Source organism: Plectropomus leopardus, chromosome 2 (assembly GCF_008729295.1).
Source record: "Plectropomus leopardus isolate mb chromosome 2, YSFRI_Pleo_2.0, whole genome shotgun sequence".
Taxonomy (NCBI): Eukaryota; Metazoa; Chordata; class Actinopteri; order Perciformes; family Serranidae; genus Plectropomus; species Plectropomus leopardus.
Window position 1 is genome coordinate 12589231 of NC_056464.1, and position 26287 is coordinate 12615517.

The 26287-nt window shown below is 41.2% G+C and overlaps 1 protein-coding gene across 5 annotated transcripts in view; it reads right to left on the bottom strand.

Moving 5' to 3' along the window:
* Positions 1-340: 340 nt before the first annotated feature.
* The window catches only part of LOC121953971 (histone deacetylase 7-like), a 48187-nt gene continuing 22240 nt past the window's right edge, over positions 341-26287 (bottom strand). For 4 of the 5 annotated variants that reach the window (XM_042501263.1, XM_042501271.1, XM_042501287.1 and 1 more), the window contains 21 exons: positions 26200-26279; positions 25079-25192; positions 24745-24842; positions 23140-23220; positions 22526-22679; positions 19979-20223; positions 19481-19687; positions 18646-18838; positions 18186-18319; positions 17932-18052; positions 17771-17820; positions 16351-16458; positions 16027-16082; positions 14803-14890; positions 14036-14155; positions 11267-11364; positions 7092-7210; positions 5779-5912; positions 5602-5686; positions 2769-2916; positions 341-2671 (listed from right to left, as the gene is read on the bottom strand). In XM_042501263.1, the coding sequence (XP_042357197.1) occupies positions 2629-2671; positions 2769-2916; positions 5602-5686; positions 5779-5912; positions 7092-7210; positions 11267-11364; positions 14036-14155; positions 14803-14890; positions 16027-16082; positions 16351-16458; positions 17771-17820; positions 17932-18052; positions 18186-18319; positions 18646-18838; positions 19481-19687; positions 19979-20223; positions 22526-22679; positions 23140-23220; positions 24745-24842; positions 25079-25192; positions 26200-26279 (2476 nt within the window). In that variant the 3' untranslated portion in view covers positions 341-2628. The remainder of the gene's footprint in view (positions 2672-2768; positions 2917-5601; positions 5687-5778; positions 5913-7091; positions 7211-11266; positions 11365-14035; positions 14156-14802; positions 14891-16026; positions 16083-16350; positions 16459-17770; positions 17821-17931; positions 18053-18185; positions 18320-18645; positions 18839-19480; positions 19688-19978; positions 20224-22525; positions 22680-23139; positions 23221-24744; positions 24843-25078; positions 25193-26199; positions 26280-26287) is intronic. The other variant, XM_042501296.1, reaches the window with a different exon arrangement.

Below are 26287 nucleotides of genomic sequence, written 5' to 3' on the forward strand. Positions count from 1 at the left end.
TTTGATGCTAATTTCTGGTGGAGGATCCCCCAAACCCCCAGTTTCATGTGCCCACCCCCCCCCAAAAAAAACTGAATATTAGAGGACTTTTACTTTACAAAATTAAAGACATTAACACCATAAATTAATGCAAAAAAGGCACAAACTGGTGCATAAAAAAATCACTAGAAAACATAAAATGAAATGTTTGATGCTCAGAATTTTCTGCCCCCCCCAACCTCAATTTCATGTGTGCTCTCCAATATTTAAAACAAAACCTGCGCCCTTGTAAATTTGCTTAAATAAAAATGATGAAAGATTTAAGTTTAAATGAGCACGCTATTGAAAATAAATGACTTTATTCAAATGCATATAATTTACCTTTATTAAGGATTTTTTTTGAAGCACAAACAGTAGAAAAGACAAAAAAGCAGACAAAAACAAACAAAAAAGTCATTATGTACACTGTACAGAAATGTCAGTTAAGAGAAACTGGTCTTTTTTTTTCAGTTTTAAGAAAGGTCCAGTTTGTTAAAGTTACCTTCACACAGGTTGGTCAGCGTGATACGTCAAGGCACACACGGGCTGACACTTTGGTCTCTAAGTGCGCACAGGGTTCATTTTGGAGATCAAATACAAAAATAAGTCATTTGCATGAATTAAGACATTAGACACGTCAGGTCATGACTGTTCTCTTAAAACTATGTAAAGCTACACTCGGACTGTACTACATGATATGGAGCTTACCCTCATTTTCACATTATCTTTACATTAAGGACTTGACAGGATTTAAGTTGCGTACATGACGCAACATAAAGAAAGAAAAAAAGCTAACTATAAAAAGAATAATCCATAGCACCGTCAAAATTGTGTTAGGCATGCAAAGAGCACTTCAAAGACACAGAATCTGAATGTATAAATAGAAGGGTTTTTTTGAGAAATGAATTTGTTTATATATCCGTCCTGTGCTTTCGGTGCCGTTCAACTGTTTGGATAAAAAAAAGGAAACATACGCAAACTCTTCAAAGTCTTTGAAGTTTTGAAAGCCATGCCAGTCCAGGGACGGCACATTGTTCTCATAAACTTTGGTTGCGCTTAACCTGTGTCCAATTGCACTGTGTGGATATTCAACTATCTCAGTATTATTGCTCCGTCCTAACTGCTAAAATGTCGTCGTTTTGGTCCAGGGAGCAAAACATCCCCGCTGCTGAGAGTAAACAGAACGCTGCTACGTTAATGACAAACGAAAGGTCAGTTTGTCCTTGTTACGGAAGAAATAAAATAAATGTACAAAGTACAGCAGGAATGCTCATCCACAGGTTGAAACACTGGTCCACTTAACAAACGCTATCAAAGATTTTAAGACCCGAGTCATTCTGATCCTCCCATCCTGAGGGCAATGTAAGTGCACTTGAAGTGAATGATTGTCATTAAGTCTTTGGATCCAAAATGTGATATGCATCATCACATATACAATCATTTCAGAGTGGTTGCGCTGCCCTGAGGCATCGTTGGTGATTCGTCTGCTTATTGACGTCCAAAGAATCTCCCCTGATATCGATTCTCCAACAACGGGAGGCATTAGCTCTTCACTGTGACTTAATGCCACAGATACAATCTACAGTATGTCTACACTCTTAAGATGCACCTCATCAAAGTCTGCTGTGTCTTCTTTTATCTGCCAGGGAGCCATAACAATAAGTGCAGCCATCTCGCTGCATGTGCTCGCCCGACAGGCCAAGAAAGAAAAAAAAGATTTAAGAAAATATGTGGACATACAAAACAATATGAAACATATGTATCTCAGACTTCACTGGAGCTTCAATCTTACTGGAGTCTTAAACAAAAGAAATCTGCTGACATTCACAAAAAATGTGTGCCAAAGGTCAAGTGAATATTCAAATGAACCCAAAAATGAACAAACAAGATGTTTGTTGTCAACATAGCCGATGTGGCTGTGTCTCCTCCATTTCGTCCGGTTTACGTTACACAGCGGCGCTGTGCGAAAAACAATCAGCAGCTCCTGATATTTTCCTTCACTGGATCTTTGTCACATTTAGACAAATGACATCATCATAGTGGGACGTGGAGTCTGTTCTCCTTCACCGGACACATCCTGGCGGGGACGACTCCTTCCGCTCTGACTGATTGGCTCCAGTAAGCCCAGGTGACCTTTGACCCCACATTCAAGGTTACAACAGTCCGAGGGGTCTCTCGCAGGTCTTGAGGGAGTCATTTACAAGGTGAATGTCTAAGGTTGCAGAGCTGTGTTTTGTTAAGTTTGTGTTTGTGCTTCGTCATGTTGTTAACTTCCAACGCCACGACAAAATGAAGATCCTTCATTAATCTGTCTCTGGTTGTCTTTCTTTGCAACTTTTTCTCAGTTCAGTGACTGATGTCCCCTCCAGGACAAGAGGATGAATGTTGTCCAGGTGAAAGTTTTTGCTCAGTGTGTGTTTGAATCAGAGTGGTCAGACTGCTGCCAGTAGTCATGTAGGAGTTTTTGTGAGGCGATGAATACAGTGGTCGAACTGAGGAGGACATCTGTTTCCAGTGATGGTCCAAATGCAAAGCTGTGTGTGCGCGTGTGTGTGTGTGTGCCTGTGTGTGTTACCATAGAAACTCGGTTGAGGGCAGCTGTCAGAGACCTCAGAGAGGATCACCTCTCTTTGTCAGTTTTTCTGTTTGTTTCCTTAATGAACGAGAAAAAACAGAAAGCTTGTATAAAACGTAAAGTTCAGTACTGTAATGGTGCTAAAAGTGAAGATTAAATACGAAATCGTCCCTACTTGTCAGAGGTAATAGCTTCCATTGACAGCGAGGCGATGGCGGTGACGGCCTCGCTGTCAGAATCTCGCCTCAGTCGCCGTCTCTGCGCCTGCAGGTAGGACAGATCCGCTGTGGAGGCCGAATCCTTCACACTCTGCCAGTACTCACCTGCAGGAAACAAGGAGATGGAAAAGAGGGAGAGGAGGAAGAGAGAAAGATTAATGGCCTCAGTCGTCGGTATTCCCGTGTTGTTTTCATTCAGAATGGTTCCTTGAGGGAAAGTGCCTGCGCTGCATTATTAAAGAGCAGCACTTGGTGTTTGATCCACCAGTGGTAGCTGTTTGATCTGAATATAAGCACTGGCTGTCACATAAACAGCCCGTGGTCTAAATATCCATGTTGATAATTTCAGAAATGTAAACTCAAACTCAATCTGTTCTCTCAGGGTCTCCAGGCTTTAGTCCTGTGACACACAGTGGAAGTAAAATCAATCAGTGTTTGCAAATGTGTTCGTCTAAGAGCGTGTGTGTGTTCTGGCTGCGCATGCAACTCACATATATTTCACCCCGGGCCTAAATTATGGGCTTAACATTCTTGTGGCTTTGCAAATATTTTTAATTAATCTAATTTGGTTGGGATAACATTTGTGTGCAATCAGGAGGGGATGTTGCGAAGGTCGTGTGCCAGAGAAGTGTTTGAAGATAATTGGAGCCAGGGCGGGCGTGCGTGTGTGTGTGAGTGTATGCGTGTCTGTCTGTGTGTGGGACGGCTGGAGGGAGGGATGGGAGACAGGGATGTAAAGGAGGAGAGGTGGCCAGAGAGCAGGAGGGATGAGGACACAGAGGGAGGAGAGTGTGCTTCGTGGAGGAATAAAGAGAACAAAGTTACAGATGATAGAAATGCATAAAAAGATGCTAAAAAGCCTTGAGAAATAGAAACTGAAGAATTTTCTGATGGAATCAGAAAACTGAAAAGGTGGATTGGGAATTAAAATTTTTTTCCCCTAATAATAAATTATTATTGGTTGGTTAAATACAATTAAACCAAAATGTTTGTGATGCTAAATGAAATGATAGCAGAATCAAACATGTTTTCAGTTTAAAACAACACTGAAAAGTTCCCTTGGACACTTACAAATGTACAAATGTTGACTGTAAAATCCCTGTAATTTGTAACTGTTTTGTAATTTTACCATGCCTCCTCCTGAGCCCTGTGTCATTTGGGGCTTTATTAATAAAATCTGTCTTGACTTGAAATCCTCCCATGTATAAGGCAGTGGTATGATTGTTATCTGGTGCAAGAATAACAGGTGTTTTTCCTTGATCTCATCTTCTACTAAAACTATGTACTTCAGCTGACATCAAGGAGAAATAACAGTCTGAAAGTCTGCTTATTCACTTTAAATCAATTAACAGGAATATTTTTACATTTACATCTCACATTTGTTGTGACATTTCAAAAGTGTGTGTGACATTTGCTTGTCAACTAAAGCAGCTTATGACTGACCTTGGAGAGAGTGAGAAAGTAAAAGCCACTGATAATGGAAGTGAGAGTGAAGGAGAAATCGTGCAGTTAAAGGTTAGATCACAAAGGGTTGCAACAACTTTGGAGGAAGACTGGAAACAGCAAATTAAGTTTAGAAATTAAGTTGTGTCTACTTGAAGAATGAAGGTTCAGCATCAATGTGTGAAATATAGAAGGTCTGTGATCCCTTTATTAACACCATGGATGCCCCAGAGACATCAAAATCTCATTTTCAGGGGTCTCAGAGTTGGCGAGTTATCTTCTGTTTATCTATATTGTAAAATTCTTTTCATGCTTAAGTAGTGAAAGGTGAGGAGCAGCACAGGGAATGTGATGGTGCTGCTAGTGTTGTCAAAAATATTGGTTTCTCTTATTGTTAATGTTTACTACAGTCAATCTGCTTTTCTCTGCTATTAACCTAACAAGTTCTTGTCATGTAATAGCCTTCTAATGATCTTTTAATAAAAAAAAGAAACTGTATGCTGTTAATGTCCTTTTTCTCGCATATTGAAAATGGCATTGAATATCAATATTCTTCAAGGTATTGCATCAAAGTTAGAAACTCTAAAAAAATACTCTAAACTCTGCAGTTCTGTTCCTCCTTTCTATTTATGAAAAACCTTATTTACGCCTTACGTCCTTAAATTTTGAGGTAAAATTATAAAACATGGGGTTTGAAATTTTACAGTCTGCTTCATTGCTACAAATGATCTTAATATGTAAACTGTGAACAGTTCAATGAATGTGTCCATGCTGTGCCATCTATGCGTAACATTACACTTGGTTTTGATTTTTGAGAGGTGTCAGTGTGTGACTGACATGGGATAGGTCTGCTCAGGTGGAAATACAAATGAGAATAATTCAGTCAAAAAACTTCTGCCTGCTCAATCTGAACGTTTAACATTCTTTTATGTTTATTTAATTTTACATTTATTGAGTTTCTATTCACCCCCACAGTTCTGGTATAGTACTGTCCAGAGGTCAACAGCGCGCATTTCATTAGCCTACCGGTCAGGTTGTGAGTCTTGCATTAATGTTTCAGGCGGGGTCAGGTCTGGAATTGATTTAGCGATAATTTGCAGGTAGCGAGTCGGTTCCAGTGCCGAGCTCTGCAGGTGAGCGGCGGATTTTCAAAACTGGAAACATGCAAGACTCTTGACAAAAGGCTTACAAGATGAAAATAGTGTGTTAACATGCGGCTGATTTCTTTGTCGACGCACCCACGATTAATCACAACAGAAAATGTGTGTTCATTTATTTTTCACAGTGCTGCTAACTCTCTGAGTGACGTGTTGCTGAGGGCTCTGGTTGTGTTATGTGAGTTCTCACCCTGAACATGGATGACTCTCTTTAGCGACTGGACGGCATTTTCACAGGGCTTCTGGTCCAACACAGACTGGGACAGAGGCTCCACCTGGGACACAGAGTGAGTGGTTAGAGGATGAAACATACTGTGTATATATAAAAGAAACACACATGTACTGTAAGCACACACACACATCTCACCTCCATGCCCAGCAAAGCGCTGACGCAGGCTTCAGAGGCATCACAGATGGCCTTAAGGTCGTGTCCCCCCTCCAGAGCCAGGACCACCCGGCCCCCAGCCAGTGACATCAGCTGACGGGTCAGGAAGCCAAAACCTGGAATAGAACATAGATTATTAGACAGAGTACTGGTCAGCGATTTTGCCCTGTATATTGATTATCACAATTAAAGCTGCAGTTGGTAACGCCTATAAAAATATATATCTTTTTAAATATATATAAATGTATATTCGCTGAAATTGTCACTACAGGACATGAGGCAGATAATCTGTGAAAAATCTTATTCATCTGCCTCCTTGTAGTGCTTCTAATGGCATTTGCAAGAATCCAGTGCACATGAACTAAAACAACCAATCAGAGCTGAGTAGTCTCAAACGAAGCTGTCATTCTGTTTGTCCTGTTCAGCTGTAAAATGATACAGTTTGTGATGTGGTCTCCATGTTGGAAATAGCTGAAACAACATGAAGCACCGTCAACCAGCCGAACCAACTTTCTCATTTTACAGTTAAATATTGCACTGAAATATGTTTCTGAAAACATTTGAGGTGCAGTAACAGAATCTTGATTCATATTTTGACTGCAGTACACTAGCACTGAATGACTTGATTGACATCTGCGCTAGAGACTCCTTGGCTCTGATTGGTCGTTTTCCATGATTTTCGTTTACAGACTGCCTGTTTTATGTACTTCTGTCAGAATACATTGACAGTATAGTTATTTTTATGAAAGTTACCAACTGTAGGTTAAAAAGATCCCTTCAGCGAAAATTTGGGTCATTTTCCATGCCAGCTTTGAATTGAATGCTTCTCCCTGCATTGTAGATGGCATTCAGTTCTATTCAGATCAGAGCCCATGTCTTCCACATTTACATTTATGAATTTACATATTATATAAAAAGAAATAGTAGCTCCTGAATGTTTTTTCTCAAAATCATTGCACAAACTAACTTTCATTTCCCTTACAATGTTGCATTCAGGAAATTTGGGGTTTTTTGATCAAACTTCCGGCATTACAAGGTGCTTCTCACCTGATGCTAATGTCTGATATCACATCCTGCAATAACAATAAGGATATTAACTTTAATTGCAGGAAGACAACTCTACACCAAGGGGGGGAAAAAACGCCAGAGAAGTCATTATAGATATGTATAAATAAGTAGGATGGATTTCAGACTGCACTTTGTGTGATGATTCACCTCTGTATCTGTGTCTGTGTGAAAGAGTGTGTTAATGTGAATGTGTGTTGTCTGTGAATGAGCGGCTGACTGAGGCTTACACTTGGCTGTGACCTTGTAGCCTCCCAGTGATGACAAATGTCCTTCGACAGCATCAAAGCCAGCAGACACCAGCACCACATCAGGGGAGAACTCGTGGGCAATGGGCATCACCACAGCTCTGAGGAGGAAGAGAGGAAACTACATGCTGTGAACCAAATACTGTATCGTATGTAACATTCATTCAACGCCTGTGGCCTGGCGGAAATTATATAATACATTTAATAAATCCTGTTTTCAACAGGTATTCATAATTTGTGAAAAACAGAGAAGTTGGAACAGTGAATAAAATACAATAATGACAAAGAGGAAGTCATTGAAAGATTGATTTAATATCAGAATAATCTGTAACGGATTAGTTATTGTAATAAACAGAATTTTAAGGTGCCTGTAAAGTTTTAAAAAAAAAAACTGAAATCACTGCATGGTTGAGGTGATTGATGTGCAACTGGAACACTTGAACAATAAAAGCCTTTTTTTTCTGGATTGTTAACTGCAAACATTTACCTCATTGTGAACTCCGTCCATTTGAAAATTATGAAAGATAAATTATCAGAGGCCATGTTCCAAGAGTTTGATCTCTGTTCTCAATCCACTCCTGGTAAGTGGCCAACACTAGAAGGTGGGGTAGCTCCCAGGTGTGAATGTGTGCAACTGTTTAAATGTGAAGCAGAGCACGTCTGCTGGAAAAAAAAGAAGCATGAGCGCTCTCCTGGATATATAAAGATCAAAAAACAGTCAGAGCGAAGCAAATTTAGGCAGGTGGCAAAAAACTGAAACGTTTTTGTGGGGTGACACAAGCAGATAAAAATGAGACCCTTGACATATCTGGACTGGGACGCCCACATACTGTACGGTCTACTCAGGGGAGACCACTTTCCTCGCCTCTATGCTCTCCTCTTCACTTCCTCTCGTCTCCCGCTGCCAGTTATTTAGCAAGAGCGCACGGCCCATGCCGCGTTTCATTCTCTCTCTTTCTCTCTCTCTCCCTCTCTCAGCGGCAGTTCAAAGGCGTTTGTGTGCGTCTGGTTCCTATTAGGAGCTCGTCCCTCTTCTCACGTCACTGACAGCCAGCCATCTGGGATCCATTGGGCCTAATTACGCCGCCTTTGGATTCCCTAACAATGCACCCCCCACTTCTTCTCCTCTCTTCTGCTCTCCTCTCCGTAGTTTGTAATTCGTCGGTAGCCACCTAGAAATGCACATGAATCTACGAGCATGCACATACATGTGATATACAAGTCGAAAATATATACCTCCTCTTGTTCTTCCTTTGAAACTGGAAGTTATGCGTGTGTTTGCTGTGCTACCGGTGATTAACCTGACCTTAAATTCTAACCACCTTGGTAATCCTCCACACATACACACACACTACGTCATGACACTCAATCGCCACGCAGCTGAGCTTTCTCTTGATTGTACTGAAGTCCCACCGCCACTCTTGACCACAATATTTCCCCTGTCACTAACATACACCCAAAAAAACAGAGACACACATCATCAACAACCGCGACTTTTCTGTTCCGTCCTGAAGAAAAACACACACAGAGTCTGGAACATCCCATCGTCTAAATCATGTATTTCAAATTGAATTAAAGAACTGGCACCAGACTAGACACTTAATTGCGTAAACATGAATTCATGAAGCATTAAATTTTGTCTGCATAGCCTGTTATGCATTTATTTGCACCAGTTCATCCACAGAATGGTGGCAAAATCCCTTAAAAAATGTTTGTAGCGTGTGTTTTTTTACAAAAAAAATCCCTCCTGTGCCGCTTCATGTATTTTGTTTCTTCAAAATCTTGTGTGCAGTTTTGTAAATCCAAATAACATTTTTGCTATTATTGTGGAATCTTTTGCCTTAATTAGATAGCTGTCAGTGGCAGTAAATATGCGGTTGTTCCCGATGCTGACACGCAACAAAGGTCTTTGGCCGGATATGCATCCCGGACATCACAGCTTCATGGTATGTGCGTCAAACCGCTGGACCACCAGGACACTCCTTCTCCGCAGAGCTTTGATACCAGGCAAAGTTTTCTAGGGGTAACACACAATACGGTACAGTACTACAGTGTGGTTAACTGAGGAAGTTTTACACATGAAAACACTTGCCATTTCCCAAACTGGATGAAAAATACCAAAACCAGACGCCTGCTCAGGAAAAGACCAGTTGTTTCTTAATTAGCATCCAGAGCTCCAGTAAACACTGGACTTAGTGTTTCCGAGCCTGCCTATTGGCTCTATGGATTTTTTTTTTACCAGTATGGGTGAGCTCATTAGCATCTTTCCTTTGACGAGGGGCCCACCCACTGTGTCTGCTGCAAGCTCAACTGTGTAGAGCTCACATAATGTTTAATCATCTGGTGGCGAGCCAATGTTGCTGACAGAGTTTGTAACAATGTAGAGCAGAACCAAAGCATATTCATTCAGCAAAAATGGCTTGAATGAAATGAAAATTGTGGTGAGAATGAAGATGAGTGTCACTAACACATCTGTGTTTTCTTTTGTTTTCAGCTCAACTATCAATGGAGAGTTCTGGCTAATATCATTGCATAAACCATATCAATGTTTTGTCCATTTAATACTGTGTGTGTATACTCTAGTGTGTAGACACTGACTACTGCTAACTGTTGTTCAGAGGAAATCAGGAATCAGATATGAAACATGCTTCAGATATGGTGCGCTCCATTTCCTCTGGGAAGCTGGAATTATCGACTTCCCAATCAGAAATGTCAAGTAGAACTTCCCTGGAAGTCGGATTTTCAACTCACCAACCTCAAAATTCAATATGGCTGCACATCAACAGTGGCGAAAGCTGCAATAAACTATACCCATTTATGATTCCCAAGCTTTAAGCTTTTGTATATTAGCACTTCTGTCTTATTTGTGTCTCATTAAACAGTCGTACACTCAGTCCACACGACTTCTTTGGAAGGTAGCTACGATGTTTGTTTGGTCAAAATACAGCGTAATGCATTGCTATTGACTGGTCTTGTTGAAAATGGCTAACCTGGCTAAACTGGTATTGGTTACAACCATGGACAGTGTATAAGACAGATGACTTGACACCATGTTAACTGATGGGACATGGGCCAAACTAAAAACTAAATCTTTTGATGTATTTTAGTTGGTATAATGATGATTTCTGTCATTTAAGGTAGTTTTTATCACCCTTATGTTTGTTCAAGTGTTCATCTTCTGACAAGGTAGGTTTTAATTAATTATTTGATGCTATAAAAAGGGGGTTTGATGAAATTATTGACACCAAACAGTGTGCTCGTGATAAATGGCACTGCTTGTGCTTGGTTGGACAGGTGTATGAACAAGAACTCGATTCTGTGAAAATAACTACTGCATAGACTCTGACTTCAAATGAAGTCACCTGCGATGGCAATGGCTGTATCCGGAATATTTGGCTTCATTTTTGTACAGTGGGAATACGTTCAGACATGTCGTCCATCTTAATTTACAGTCTAGGGTTACAACATCTTAGTTTTCCAACTAAGTTGTACTGAAATGCTGTCAACTTGGGTGTGATGTCATTCCCAACACCAACCTCAAACTAACAAGGTAAATGGAACTCTGTAATAATGCTTATTATAGATAATCCATCGCAATCGACAACTTCCAACATTACAGTATAATTGCGCGATAATACGCTCAAAAGTGTGTCTCACAGGTGTGAATTTCAGTGGGCTTCAACAAGTAGGAGAGATTATAGTGGCTTATTGTTTGTCCTCCTGGCACATACACCTTTTATTCTAATTGCTGAAAAAAAAACACTTTCCTTTTCTTCATGAAACTGAAATGCTTTCTGCTTTTATTTGATCTGGCTGTTTTCTCCCATGCTGTACCTGGTGTTATTATTGGCTTAACCAGCATGCTAACATTTCAGTATTTCACTGACAGCATACCTGAGGTGATGTAACAACCCTGACAATGATGCAACTCATTTGATTGACAGACTTAAGCTTAAAAGGTAGGAAAGCATACTCACCAATATAAAAACTATATTATGCTTTTGTGAATGGTCAACAGACTAATGTATAAAGTAAATCAATTCTTTAGCAAATGGGCTTGAACATGCAAAAACTCCAGAATGGACCCTTGTTTCTAGATGACAAACTGCAGAATACTACAGAAAGCAATATGTGGCTAAATGAGACACGTTCTTTACCTGAATGCAGCCAGGTACTCTGCATCACCCATGGGAGGGTTCAAACCTCCCGTCCATCCCACATTCACATTGAAGCCTTCGCCTGCACCTGCACCCACCTGGATGGGACAACAGAGTGAGACAGAAGAGAGAGTGAGACTAAGAGAGAGAGAGCATCTCTGTGAATGTCAAAAAAAAAGTAATGAGTCCCAGCGAAAGTTGAGAAACTGCGTGACGATGACAGATTTGTGTCAAATGTTCACAAAACAAGTGCGGCTGTTCCAAAACCTTGCATTGCACCAATCGAGGAAAAGTGACTGAATCTCTTTAAGGCAACACAAGGGAGTGATTATGATTCCTAAATGAAAGACGCATGGCTATTAATTCAACACCCCTGTCCCTCCATTTTGATTTTGATACAATTTGTCAAATGGCCCTATAAATCATTCTGAGCCACAAGAGAGCTACACCCGTTTATGATTCCCAAGCTAGGTTATAGCTATACTGGGAAATAGTGCACATTTGGAAACTGCTGCCTTAGAATCACATTCTTTATGCTGTAAAATGTTCTATTTATAAATTAAAAATACATTATTTGTATTTAACTGGAACGACTGTACGCTTTGCACAGTGCACATGGAATTTAGTAGGTTCGGTATGTATGACATGTCAAATAAAACATGCATGGTATATTACTCTACACTATTTATTTACATTTTATGACGCACTGTAAATGATTTTAGTGGATTTCATTTGCTGTATTGAGATTGACGTGCACTCCCAAAATGCCAGGCGGAGCCGATGGACGTTCTCTCACTTTGACCTCATATTTTGGGGGCAGAGAGTGAACTGAGGCCCGGGTCTTGGAAAGAAGGTTTAAAGATTCCTGCCTTTCTCTTTGTAGTCCTGCTAGAAGCCATTTAGCTGTTCTCAAAGCCCTTCACCATCAGTCAATGTGTCAGTTTGAGGGCAGAATGAGGAGGTTGATTGACACACTCTTGGCAGCAAGGCGTGGTAATTTCCTTTGTGTGCGTATGTGTGTGTGTGTGTGTGTGTGTGTGTGTGTGTGTGTGTGTGTGTGTGTGTGTGTGTGTAGAAATGAGTGTGTATGGGTGTGAGAGGATGTTTGAAAGAATGCTGATGAGCATCGCAGAGCGTCTGTCTCCATTCTTCTCTCAGTGGACGGGATGTTCACAGGGCAAACTAAAAACACATGAGGCCTCCTGTCCTCTGCCAACTGGTAATGTACCCACATGCACACGCACATGCACATGGACACACACATCTACAGCCACGCACACACACACACACACACACATGCACACACACACACACACACACACACATGCACACACACACACACACACACAATTCCTGCTATTGCTCCAAGTCTCTTGTGCTCCTCTCTGTCCTCTTTCTCTCTTTCATGTTTCAAGAGTTGCTGGACTGGATTAGGCAGTCACTGGTTTCTGTGTGGTACTCGGCACTCTCTGTTATGGCTATGACATCACACCACTACCCCATGGTGGGTTATATACCTACACGGGGGACAGCTAGACTCCAGAGGTTTACCACACAGCTCAACAGAGGTTGAGGGGCCACTTAAGGCAAAGCCACATCCAAGCCAGCAGAGCGTTTTATGTACCGTCCCTCATTGGGGGATTTTATGGGAAAACATTGACTATTTTATCCTCATTATTGTGGGGGAGGATGGGAGAGCGAAAGGCGGGGATGTGGAGGGACTGAATGGGTTGTGAATGCCACCGTGGGTTGGGGTCAATTCATCCGACTGGGGATAGTCATCACACTTGGTTTCTGGTAAGACCGCATGCAGAATTCATAGGCATCTCAATTTCCTGTATGCAAACATAGGCATGCAATCCGACTGTACACATCCTGTTGTAAAGTTTTTACATCTTAAGACTTGACGATCCTAAAATAAACTTGAACTAGGGAAATGAAACCTACAGTAGATACACAGAATCAAAGTGCGTGGGCTTATGGTGAGTTCTCCGGATAAACACATTTGTAGCATTTGGAAATTTAAGATTGAAGAAGTCAAAAAGCTGCAAAATGACAATGGACAAAAGCAAACAAGCCAATATGAGTATTTTATGTTGAGCTGGAAAACTATAACAGAAATTCTAAACAATTAAAATCAAAGACAAGCACTTTGTGTTTGGTTTTATATTGTAAGCAGCCAAAATTATGGGACCACATTTCTTCAGTTCCAGTGGTATAAGTAAAATATGTTTGATCTGGCTGGTTTGAGGCCCATTCATAGCAAAGATCCTTTGATCTTAAACCCCTGCACACTGCAAGATAACATATAACCTGTCCCATTTTTTTTCCTGTGCAGTTCAGACTCTGATCCATCATCACAACCAAATTCAAATTATAATTCAGGCTTTATATAATGCATATTATTCCGGGATATATTGTGACAATCATTCTTACTGTTTTGACAAGTATGTGCCAAACACAAGGGTTTTGAGCACCCTAATGTCCCAGTGGGATCACTTAATTACCAATTATTTCTTTGCCAACGTACCATCCTCACATGGGTTGTATTATTATAAGGAGTCGCAGTAAAAGAATTCACTAAGCTCATCACCTCTACAATGAGAACTTGTGTCCTAAATGTTTCTCATGTGTGATTCTTTTGTTCTACTGTTTTCACAAGGATTCAGGTACATGCAGAGGAACAAAAACACACACAAACAACTAGCCATCACCATAGTAACACAAACAAAGAGGAACAACACAACAGCGCTGTGGAAGACTACTTGCCTCGCTGGGATGTCCACTACCAGGAAAGAAGTTGCCATTGTCGTAGCGATGTAGAGAGATGTACAGCACATTGGGGTCATTGTAGAAGGCTTCCTGGGTGCCGTTGCCATGGTGAACATCCTAAACAATGATTAGATGACAGGTTAGGAAGCTACCAACACAGGTATTTCACACATGATAAAAATACAATTAAAATCTCAATGGATTAGCATATTTGCTTTAAGTATCACAAGTCACAAAAAGCAACGTCACTATTTATTCTTTTATTACAGTGTTCACAAAATATATCACCCCAATGCAGAGCAGAGTCTGTTAAACCTACAAGGCTTTTCCCTGTTGGTGTGTTTTAATCTTAAAATCTTTCTGATGAAGCAAGTGGTAATTAGTGTTTGATGCCGTAATATGTCAGAGAGCAATGTGTGTGTGTAGAGACATGGTACAGCCTCATATACACACACATGGTGAACAGACTTGACTACCTGGCTGTGGATCAATATCTGCACGTGTGTGACTGTGTGTTCATAAGATTGTGTGCGACTTTGTGTCTACTCTGAGCATGCGTGACATGTCACATGGAGACCAGAGATAACAGTGCCTTAATGAAATAAATGATAAATGGGAGTGCTACTGTGGAGAGCTGCTCTGCTTCTGTTCTGGTACCTTTTTCGTACCCACGATACATTTGTGTGCTGGTGCGTGTGTGTTTTTGTCTGTTTATTCCTATCCATGTGGGGACCAGTGATGCTGATCCTGCGGTTGATCCTCACCCAGTCCACGATGAGGATCTTGCTGACATTGAGTTTGTGTTGGAGCTGCTTGGCAGCGATGGCCACAGAGTTGAAGAAACAGAAGCCCCTGTGGACAAACAGACAGGAAGGGAGGCAGCCACATGTTTTTATCAGGACATCTTCAGCAAATTAATAGCATAGAATCACCGTATGGACCTTAGGAACCTCTAAGACATGTCTCCAATTGTACGGTGTCATGTGGTGACTACTAAGTCCAGGTTCTGAAAATCATAGCACTCTAATGTACAAGTCACAAAGGGAAACTCCTGCCAGGCAAACATTTACTGCAAATACTGAAGAAATGAGGATGTTTCATTTCAAGTTGTATTTCATCTTCCAGTGCTGACAAACAAAAATGACTTTTCATATTAGAACATTATGCTGAGTCTGAAATCTTGCACTCCTGAGAAACGCACAACCCACACATTTTTAGACAAACACAAAACTAAGCTTATCGTAAAATTCACTTCACATTCCAAATGATAACATAGTGTGAATTGCAGCGGGACGTGTGAGATGATTTCAGAGAAATGAACTCACAACTTGGCACAGCAGCTGCCTCAACTCTCGCTGTCTTCAGTAAAGGTATGCAAAGAAAAAGTGTTGATGTATGAAAAACAATGGAGGAATGTTGGAAGTGGCAGTGTCAGCACGAGTCGTAAACTCAGCACGAGTGCCTTTGTGTGTGTGTGTGTGTGTGTGTGGGGGGGGGGGGGTTATATCATATATATGCTGTCCAAATCTGCTCATCAACAAAAGTCATTATCATCCCATAAATAACCAGAGACAAGCACTGCTGAGCACACACACAGCCCCAGCTGAATGTGGTTACTTGGCTAATGCCTCCAATCAAAGACTGACACAAATCCATGCACACGAATACACACACATACAGTGCAGCGCAAACACACATGCAGTTTCTTTTGAGGTGCTTTGCTCTGTCTTGAAACTTTAAAAGAAACCGAGTGGAGGAGGTAGACTGCCTCCGGCATCAGTCAGGTAGCACACATCACACAAACTCACACACACATTAAGATCGAGAGACATAGGCTTGCTCTCTCTCTCACACTCAGAAGTGTAGCTGATCTGTAATAAATCCTTTGAAACACTTTGTAGAGACCTCCTGGCTCCTGGTATGCAGGTGTGTATGTGTGTGTGTGTGTGTGTGCTGGCACGTGTGCGTGTGTATGCTGCTGTACTTACAGAGGGGAGGAGTGGGCTGCATGGTGTCCAGGAGGCCTCACCACTGCAAAGCCATTCTGTGAGAAGAAAGCAAAAACTTTAACACCTTTCTGCTTTCAGGGGTCAATCATCACAGGTCATATCTTCAAGCTTACATCTGGCTAAATTATATACCTTACATCTATTTTAATTGCGGACAACAGCAATTCACAGGAGGGGAAGCACTGAAGCAATTCTGTATTGTATATAATGTTAGTTGGCATCACAACCTCTTACACTGCAGCTTTGAAATTCCTGACAAAACACACGGTATTTACTGATACAGTTTTGACATTAAAGACACACCTTCAGCTCTCCTTGGGCCACCTTCAGTGCTAGGTCTGTGACACATCCCGCAGCGATACGGGAAGCTGCTGATGTGTGAAGTTCATTCCAGACTGTATCAATGTCTACCTGTCAGTACAAAAGTGATGAGACACATGAAGACTGTTCAGAAGTCAGACAACTACTCATTATTTGCATGCAGATGCAATAAAAAAACAGTGTAAAAAATTCTTTCTTTCTTTTTTTAGTTAGTTCAATCAAAACTTGACTTGGTCTCGACTGATTCACCAAGATTTACTGACATCCAGTTGGGACAGTTTGCAGAATTCTACCTGACAGTCACACTGGAAATTGTCAGTCAGCAGCTGCTATCAGCCGATAAGAAGTCAGCTATTGGTAGTTCTGTCTATGATGATTTACATTCGTCAAACTAACTTAAGTTTACTTTTGCCTGAAATTCCTTTATTTTGAAAGTATAAATGTCATGAATCATTATTCTTATAGTGCAGTGCATTCTTGTAGTCTATCGACAAAAATGTGTGATGGCGAAACCTTTAACTTCAGTGGATACTAACCATTGCTGAGACCGCCTTTTTTCCCCATATCCACTTTCCCTTTGTTGCATCTATTCTCCATATAAAACCCGTCTTGTGTTTCAGTGTTACTCCATGTTTCAAAACTCAAATTGGTGGTGTGCCGTGGTGGAACAATGAAATCAGAGGAATTTCTTTTATCACAGAGTTTGCCATCTTGTTCCAATCACCCCTCTTCACCAGAGCAGCCAAGGTCCGGAAATCCAGGAAGATCAGTCGTCTTATCAACTAACACCCAGCCCCCTTTTTCTTCTCCTATGTTCTCTCCTCCTCTCTTATCTGTCTCCTCTCTTCTCATTGTGCTTCACAACAGTTTCCTGTGGGCATTATTATCCGTGTTTTGCTACATAAGAGGAGAAAACATCTTTTACGTAATCTATTCTGCTCTCCTACCTTCGCAATTTATCTTCTTTTTCCTCTTCTGTATTCTCATTCCCTGTTTGCCCACACCCATTCCCTCTAAAAAAAAAAAAGCCAGTTTCACTGACACGCACCCCTCCAAGCAACAGTCTCTATGTGTACCCTCTTTTTTCCCCTTCTTCTTCTCTCTCCCACATCTCACGATTTTACAGCCTTTGATTTCTGATTGGGTTTCAAAGTTGTCTTTGCCAAAAACAATAGCATTAGCAATTTGTACTATTATTAGCTTAACTGCGTAATGAGGCATAATCAGCCATGTAATGTTTGCTGTACGCAATTAGATAAGTGGAAAGATTCCCACATGACTTGTGTTTTTTAAGGGTTCTCCGATGTGTGTACGCATGTTTGTGTGTGTGTGTGTGTGTGTGTGTGTGTGTGTGTGTGTGGGTGGGTGCGCGCGCGTACATGTGTGCGTATGTTGCACTCACCCCAACGCCTCCACAAGGTAACATCACAAACATCTGTTGCGATAAGATTCCTGCAGAAGATTATTTTTGTCATTCAAATGTCATGTATAATTATATCTATTATCATTCTAACAGTACTATATTTTTAAATTATTATTATTTATTATTAACATTGATATTACCAGCCAGCTTGCGGTTGTCCAGCTTGAGGCGGTTGAGCGGGTTGGTGCCGAACAGAAGCACATGTTTCTCTGAATGGACTGACTGCAGCTCTTCTAGAGTGGCCTTCCTACTGCGGATACGCTACATACACACACAAACAGACAAAAATATACATATACTCCATATAATATTGCCTGTGAAGTTATGGATCTGTAGAGAGAGAGAGAGAGAGAGAGAGAGAGAGAGAGAGAGAGAGAGAGAGTGCAGCTCATACCTCACACTGGTTCCTTAGGCCCCTTTCATGCAGGCAGGACCAGATACTCCGGACCCTGCCTGCATGCTCAGGATGGCGGCTGTTATCCCCACAGGTACATTGGTGTTTCTGCATCTGAGCGTCATAAACCAGACCTAGACAGACAGACAGACAGACAGAGAGACAGACAGACACACACACGCGCGCACGCACGCACGCACGCACACACACACACACACACACACACACACACACACACACACACAGACACACACACACACACACACACACACACACACACTAGCTGGTGACATCTTTCGGGTACAGCCACACACCATAATCATCATCATCTCTTAATCTTATTTTCTTTCCTTAGTATTTCATGATGATATTGTATATGAATAGTACCCAAAATATGTCACCAGCTAATGGGATTCGTGGCTTCTTTTTCACATTTTTTCCTTTAGAAAGTGTCCCTCACCTGTGGTGAAACGTAACTGGATGTCTGCTGTGGGGCTGGACAGTGACAGGGAAGGCAGGGTTGTGGGTGGATGTGGAGGAGGCAGAGAAGTGGAGGCTGGGGAGGACTGAGTCCGAACCAGAGGCTGATGAGGCCAAATTAAAGGCACACCCAGGGGGTCCAGCTGGACACCTGATCTAAGGATCACCTGCCTCTGTGGTTCCCAGGGTGGTGGGTGAAAAGGAGAAAAAGGAATGAAGGAGCATTTAACTGCAGCTGCTGCAGCAGCAGCAGCAGAGCATGGCAAAGACTAACTGGAGTAAACCTCCACATACTCATTAGTGAAATGCCTCTCTCCAGTACATTGCAACTACTCATTATCTGGTCAATTGAATGCTGCGTGTCTAGAACAAGCAACTGATAAAGAAAATACAGCCCTGCCAAGCATGCTTCCACAGTACTTTAACTCTTTCTCCATTCATCTTGTATAAATGAAGCTACAGCGCCCTCTGATGTCATAACATGCTTCCAACAAGTACATTTATGTACAAAAGCACTAAGAATGCAATTTTTAAACTATTACTACCTGTTTGTTCTTTGTTATTGGTTACATGAACTAAACATACTTCTGCAAAGTTCTGCAAACATTATTGTAGAGCTGTACAAGCTTCATTGGAATGCTAACATACACCTGTTAACTGATCCTCATCAGTACCATCAAGGGGCAACAAACATAATTATTCATAAAATGCGAAATTCATTAGCAGAGAGTTAGTGTCAATATACTTTTATCTCTAGCAAAAAAACAACATTAAAGCATGAATGCAATTTTCTTTTAATGAGTTCATATCAGTACCTGACTAAGTAGATGTGAGGGCTCGATCAAGCTGTCGCGTGAGGAGGTAGTTGACTCTGTGTCGTAAACTGAGTCTGTGCTTGCAGTGCTCTGTCTCCTGCGGTATACTTCCTCACACATCGAGCCAGGTTCTGAATCGCATATGGACCCAGGCCCCGAACCTGATCCAGATCCAGTCTCTTCCAGGTCCATGTCCTCTGATGGGATCTGTTTCAGACAAGGCTTCTCAATGGACTTGCATGTCAACTGATATAAGGTATAGGTTTTACAGTGTAAACAAGTAAACAAGTAACACACACCTGTATACAACTGATAATAAATCATTTAGTTTTGATTTGATTTGTATTTAGTCAAATTTAAAGGAAACCTTTTCTTAAGGAAAATCTGAGCACAAGTCCACACAAAGATGCTACAGAATAAACCCTATTAAGATTTACTGCTATCAGTATTAGTTTATTTGTGTGTGACATGCTTGTGTCCATGCCTGCCTCCTCTCACCTTGCTCAGGTGTGCATTCTGCTTGAACCTCTCCAGTCCGCTCTTGGGGAATTGCTGTGGCAGCTGGTGCTGGTTGAGTGGGTGCTGGCTGGCAATCAGAGAAAGAGGTGAGTGGCTGTAGGGCGGAGGCTCTGAGCGTGTACGCTCCAAGGGCCTGTGGGAGGGCAAGGTAACAACGCCTTCCCTTCTGGTGGGGGAGGACAGGCGAGGCTGCTGCTGCAGAGGAATGGAGCTCAAACCGTGAACTGCAGACAGGAGGAGAGACAGAATGAGATTAAAAGATTGCAAATAAATATGGGGCAGACAGAATAAGAGAAAGCAGAGGGGTACACGTGGAAGCACAATGGATGGGGCATAAAACATAACAAAAAAAAGGAGTTGGAAAAAAAAAGAAAATACAGGTAAATGGGTAGGAGGAAAGTAAAGCTGACAGTGACATTATGATCATCTAGATGAACTATTCATGTTTAACTCCAATATTTATTTATTTAGAACATGAATACAGAACATGTATTCATGTTCTTAATAATAATACAAAGGAAAATTTGTATTGATGATATTTGAATTTACAGTGCATTTCTGTATTGTTTGTGAAGCTGCATCACTGTCAAAAGTCCAGTAGAGGACACCCTTTTGCCATTTATATTATCACAGTCAGGTAAAAGAAATGTAGCAGTAGACATCAGTGTTCCTGCAGTTTTGGATTTAAAACAAATAGACCATTTCTGCTGCACATTTTGAAATATTTTAGCAGGAGGAGTGCAGTTGTTACTTTACTTTACTGAACTTGCACACCTAAAGGGTATGCAGAAGTTGTTGACATTATTAGTTCCACCTCTGCTTTTCCTGCAAAAACAAGTAGGAATGTCTGCTGTGAAAAAGGCCACTTATGAGTGCTGTTAATGGTTAATATACATGCTTTTTTGTTCTGACTGGCAGTACTGAAACGACAGGTGAGCCTGCAGAAGATTATTTTTGTCATTCAAATGTCATGTATAAGCAACAGAAAATATGTGAACATTAATTTGGTCTGTGCTTCTCTTACAGGTACAGGTAAGCAACTGAACATACCATCACAAATGCATATATCGTATTGCAATATATCCATCAAATTTTAATCATCATGTTAATAAACAAAATCTACTCACTGCCATTGGCAGAAGAAGGAAACTGAAGAAGGGTAGCTATATACTGCCCAATCTCAAAATATGTGAAAAAACAAACAAGGTGAAAAACTTCCTGCATGAATTACATAACCTCCTGATTACAGACAACAAAATAAAAGCTTACACTTCACAATAGAGTCCCACACCACACTCCCCACCAGTTCCCGTGTACCTAGACTAAATTTAACGTCAGTAAACAGTTTGAGTTTAGTTGAGTTGAGTTTAATTCCAGTTCAAAGTTTTATGCCTTTTTAAGTGAATCTGAAGCAAAGAATGTTTTGCCTATTGAGCTGCTTCTGCAGGGTCTCCTGCTATCTTTGTTACTATATGAGTTTCTCTGTGGGGAGAGGTGTGTCCATTTAGCACCTTGAGAGACGAGTTCTCTGAAAAGCAGCCCTGTCACTGGGGCAAAGAAGCTCAGGGGTTTAAAGACAATGTTAATTTTGTATCCCTCTTCAACTGGATGATATCTGGAATTCTTTTATGGTAAATGAGAACACGTCAGTTGTCATGTTTCAAGTAACTCACAAGCTGCTCTGGACATGTAAATCATAAACAGCAAGGTCCTGGAATTCAATGTTTTTCCACATGATCTTCACTCAGTAAGGCATTTATGACATCATCCTAAATAAAATTGGAAGCTATCTCTTTGATTGACTGTGGCTTGGGTTGTACCTCATTTATATGTTGCATTGGACTAAAATTTTTGCAAAGTCAATAATTAAAAATTAAATGTAATATATCTGCAACATTGTAGTTGTCTAAATACACAGAAAATATAGTTGTTTCTTCTGAAAGAAAGAAAAAATAAAATATTTGCCAAATATAATCAGATAAAGAAACATGTTCCTCCCTAAACCTGATGGCGACATCCAGAAGACTGCTGCTGAGACTGAGGCGAGACAACATTCAGTGACACACCTTTGAACAGAGCAACTTGGATTTTTTAAGGTTTTTCTGGATGGTACACCAAAAAAGAGGAGGCAACAGGCTTCCCAATCCTCCTCTAGTGGTGGTGCCAGCTTATCATAATGGTTAACTAAGATGTCTTGCATGAACGAGTCAGCTTGAATGGTGGATTTTGAAATAACCCCAAAGTGACACAAGCCATTGGTATGCAAATTGTTGATTGCTTGGAATTGTCATGGCTGACGCAAAGGTAGGGCAGCCATCCAGCTACATGTGTCATTTGTTATGAATCCCACTATCCACCGACTGGAGAGAAGTCAGACCTTTAATCGCAGGTAGAATGTATAAACCTTTTCTACACATCTTTGTTTTGTGTTGTCACTTGCATGTCTAGATGCTTGTTTTCTGTACGTGTACATATTAAGGTATTTCTGTTTCTGCTGTACAACACATTCATTGTTATAAAACTCACGACAGACAAGTTGGGAGTGCACCAGTCCAGTGTGTGGTTCCAGTATGAGCACAGGCTGCAAGGACTGAGCCAGAGCTGGACTGCTTTCTTCCAGAGGCAGGTAGACCTGATGCAGAGCAGATACTGCCAATGGCCTCGCTACCCGCAGGTCAGCCTGCAGAGAGAGGTGATAAGAGGAGACATGATGGTCACAAACGCCAGAAAGGTCAGTAGGAATTAGGGAGGCCCTTGTCATGGTTGCAGCTTAACACAAATGAGCAAAATGGAGTGTCAGTGCATACAGCGAGGGCTTCATGGGCTGTTTGCAATGTACAGTAGAGATAAACTCATCAACCAACATGTTCGCATTGTCATCCAGTGACTAAACTACCACATGACTGACTGACAAGATATGAAAGCACCACTGAGATCAAGAGGGAAGTGAAACCCTGAAGACACCACATTGTTCTATAAGTGTACCAAGTGTGCAGGCGCTATTTTAGACATTAAGCCTGACATACACATGTATTCATAGATTGAGTACATCTCCATGGGGTCTGTATTTTTTGTGAAATAAAACATCAACAGTTTATATATTGATTATGAAGGGAACCCTAGACAGTAGTTTTGCTAACCTGAGCAGGAAGTCCAGCAGTGATGTTGGGCATGGCAGTGGGGTTGGGAGAGGAGCTAAAATGGGCCAGCAACCTCTGTGCCTGAATCAGACAGAGATATTCATTAAAGAAATTATCTGCAAGCCAACCAGCAAGGGAAATTATGGTAAATATAATGAAGAGAAAATGGGTATATGGTATATCAGTATTTTAATTAGATGAGGAGTGATCAAGTAACATGTATTTGTACAACCTGCCATCTGGTCTCCCTGTTTAAATCATAGGGCACCATTAGTGTACTGCATTTAATGCCCAGTTAACATTCAGCTTTTTGTGGTTGTCCTTTAAAGAGCAGAGATAAAACCGGCAGACCAGAGTAATATGTTTTTAGCAATAAAAAAAACAAGAAAGAAAAAAAAGGTTTTCTAGGAAATATATCATGAATTAAACCATAATGTGAAGTTAGAACAGATGTACATAAAGGTTGAAAACTTATTGTCCCCTGCATTGTGTTTCCTAACCTGTGCGTCATTATGTGCTGGTGCGGCTAAGACAGTCTGCTGAATTGCTATATGCTATGATTTATGTCAGCTTTAGGGTTGTATAAAAAAAACTGCACACTGACTTGCCTCACTTGCTCACAAGACAAGCTTAACTCAGTGAAGTTGCAATACATCTACCAAAAGTCTGAAGTTCTGCCTGACAGTCTTTATTGTATTTGTTAGATTAAAGTTTTCTAAAGTGTAGTATTAAAGGGATACTTTGGATTTTTTAAAGTGGGGTTCTATGATGTACTTATACATAGTTAATGTATTACCTACAGTGGATGTCAGTCAGCATGCCCCCAGTATGGAGAAGAAGGCTGGAGTGTAACGCGAGAAGTAACAACAAACAACAACAAACAACAAAACATATTTTTGCCACCTAAAATAGTCCCACCTAAAAAAATAAACACCAATTTGAGTGTACACTATACTCAGAGTATTTTCAATGCTTTACCTCTCTGTCAGACAGCAATTTCCAAGTGAGAACTGAGGCCGCTATATTGCTCTCTTTAAAGCCAGACTCCTCGATATGTTTTTTTTTTTTTTTTTAAATTAACCGTGTGACTTTGGTGTTTAAAAGGGTGAGTTTGGATTCATCAAAGTCACACAATAACACAAACCAACTAACTGATTGAGGCAGCAGTATACCTGCAGCTCCTGTGTTCCGCGAGCCAAAATCACCATTTTTGTTAATTAAGTCTGGTGGCTTCAACAAGAGTGAAGATGTGGAACTGAAGCCATTAAAGCTTTTAAAGCTTCCCCGTTGGAATGGGCTGTATGACTAAAGGTAAAGTGGTGAAAATACACTCAGTGTAGTGTATACTTAACCTATTATAGATGTTTTTCTGAAGGACTTTTTATGTGGCTAAAATGCATTTCATTGCTCACCCTATCTACAGCAGTATGGCTTAGCTTCCATGTCTGAGACCAGCCTGCTTCTCCAAATTGGGGGTGTGCTGACTGCCATCAACTGTAGGTAATACATTAGCTATGGGTAAGAACCTCAAACAACCCCAGTTTAAAAAAATCTGAACTATCCCTTAAAGAAAGAATATCTACAAAATATAAAGGAATGGCTCACCTCATGAGCCAGTGGGAGGTGACCATTATCCGAATTGAGGCTGTCATTGGGTGAGCTGCACCCTGATGCTGGGTTGCTGCTGCTGCTCGGGGAGGAGTCTGGATGACAGAATTGAGACACGCCCATCAGCTCACTGTCAGAACAGATGTGGTCAAACGGCACCAAAAGAGGCACAAATCAAACTGAAAAATGAATCAAACTGTGTCTCTACAGTACACATAAAAATATATATGTAACAAAGTAACAGATATAACAATGGCTTATCATAGCAGCATAAACTTGATGTAGGTAAACGATGACGAGACAGTGTTGCAGCTAAATGTAGATACTTTACCCAGAGTTTCTGTCCTGTGCTTGACCATGGGAGGAGCACTGATCTTACGCTGCAGCGGGTTTGGCCTTGTACTGATGAGCTTCTTTAACTTCCACTTCAGCGTGGGCTCAGACACTGCATACACACACACACACACACACACACACACACACACACACACACAATATACACACATAAATAAGTGACGAAGCACAGATACAGACACGGATATACTAATCCCGAAGGTATCAAAGACAGTAAAGACCCTGAGCTTTCAAATGCACAGATATTAATAATAAACAGACTTATACTACGTTTACACCAACAACAATGCTTTCACACAGCAATGCACATACTACAAGGACGCACTCAATTTCCGTAACAAAACCAAGTTACAGCAATCTACAGCACAGCTGAACCAAACAAATACCACAGCCCTGGTCAATAACATAAAAAACTCCCATGTTTACATTGGTCAGGCTCCAATAAGCCCAAACAAAACAATCAATCAGTGACTGGTTCAGTGCAGATAAAAGGCAGCTTTGTGTTGTCGCAGAGCCAAAAAAAGCACTGGAGGGTGTGTATGTGTGTGTGTGTGCTGGCACCGAAGGGTTCTAGGGCAACACAAATAAATAATGTTCGTGCACTCGCAGAGATGTACAGGAAGACAAAACCACTCCCACTCTCATTCACATGGCGAGGGACATGCCACTGGACTCTCACGCGGTTCATTTTACAAATACCTTCTCTAAAGTTATGTAACTGCTTTGGTCTTTGTGTCTCGCTGTTGTTTTTATGACCGTTCGGTCTCTCTCTGGCCCTGCAGGCCTGGTGCTTAATGAGTTTCCTTCGTCTCGCTGGTAAGGACACCCCTGTGTACATTCATTTTCTTCCTCGCTTTCTCATTCTCTAGTCCAGAATATGTCATGTAATGACAGTTTGCTGAGACACTGAAAAGAATCACACTGAACAAAATATCCCACTGAGCTATGCAGTAGGATGACTTCTGAGTCAAACTCAAATTACACAGAGAGCACCGCAACAGAACAGACCTGAAATGGAAAATCACCAGTGACCTTAACAGCTTTAACCCTGGGGTGGGAACCCTCATCACAGAAAAAAAACAACCAGAGGTGTCTCACCTGTCCTGCGCAGGCAGAGGTCTTTACGCTGGTCACAGGGTGTAGGCTGAGACTTAGGGGACATGTCTGGAACCGGTAGCCTGGGTAA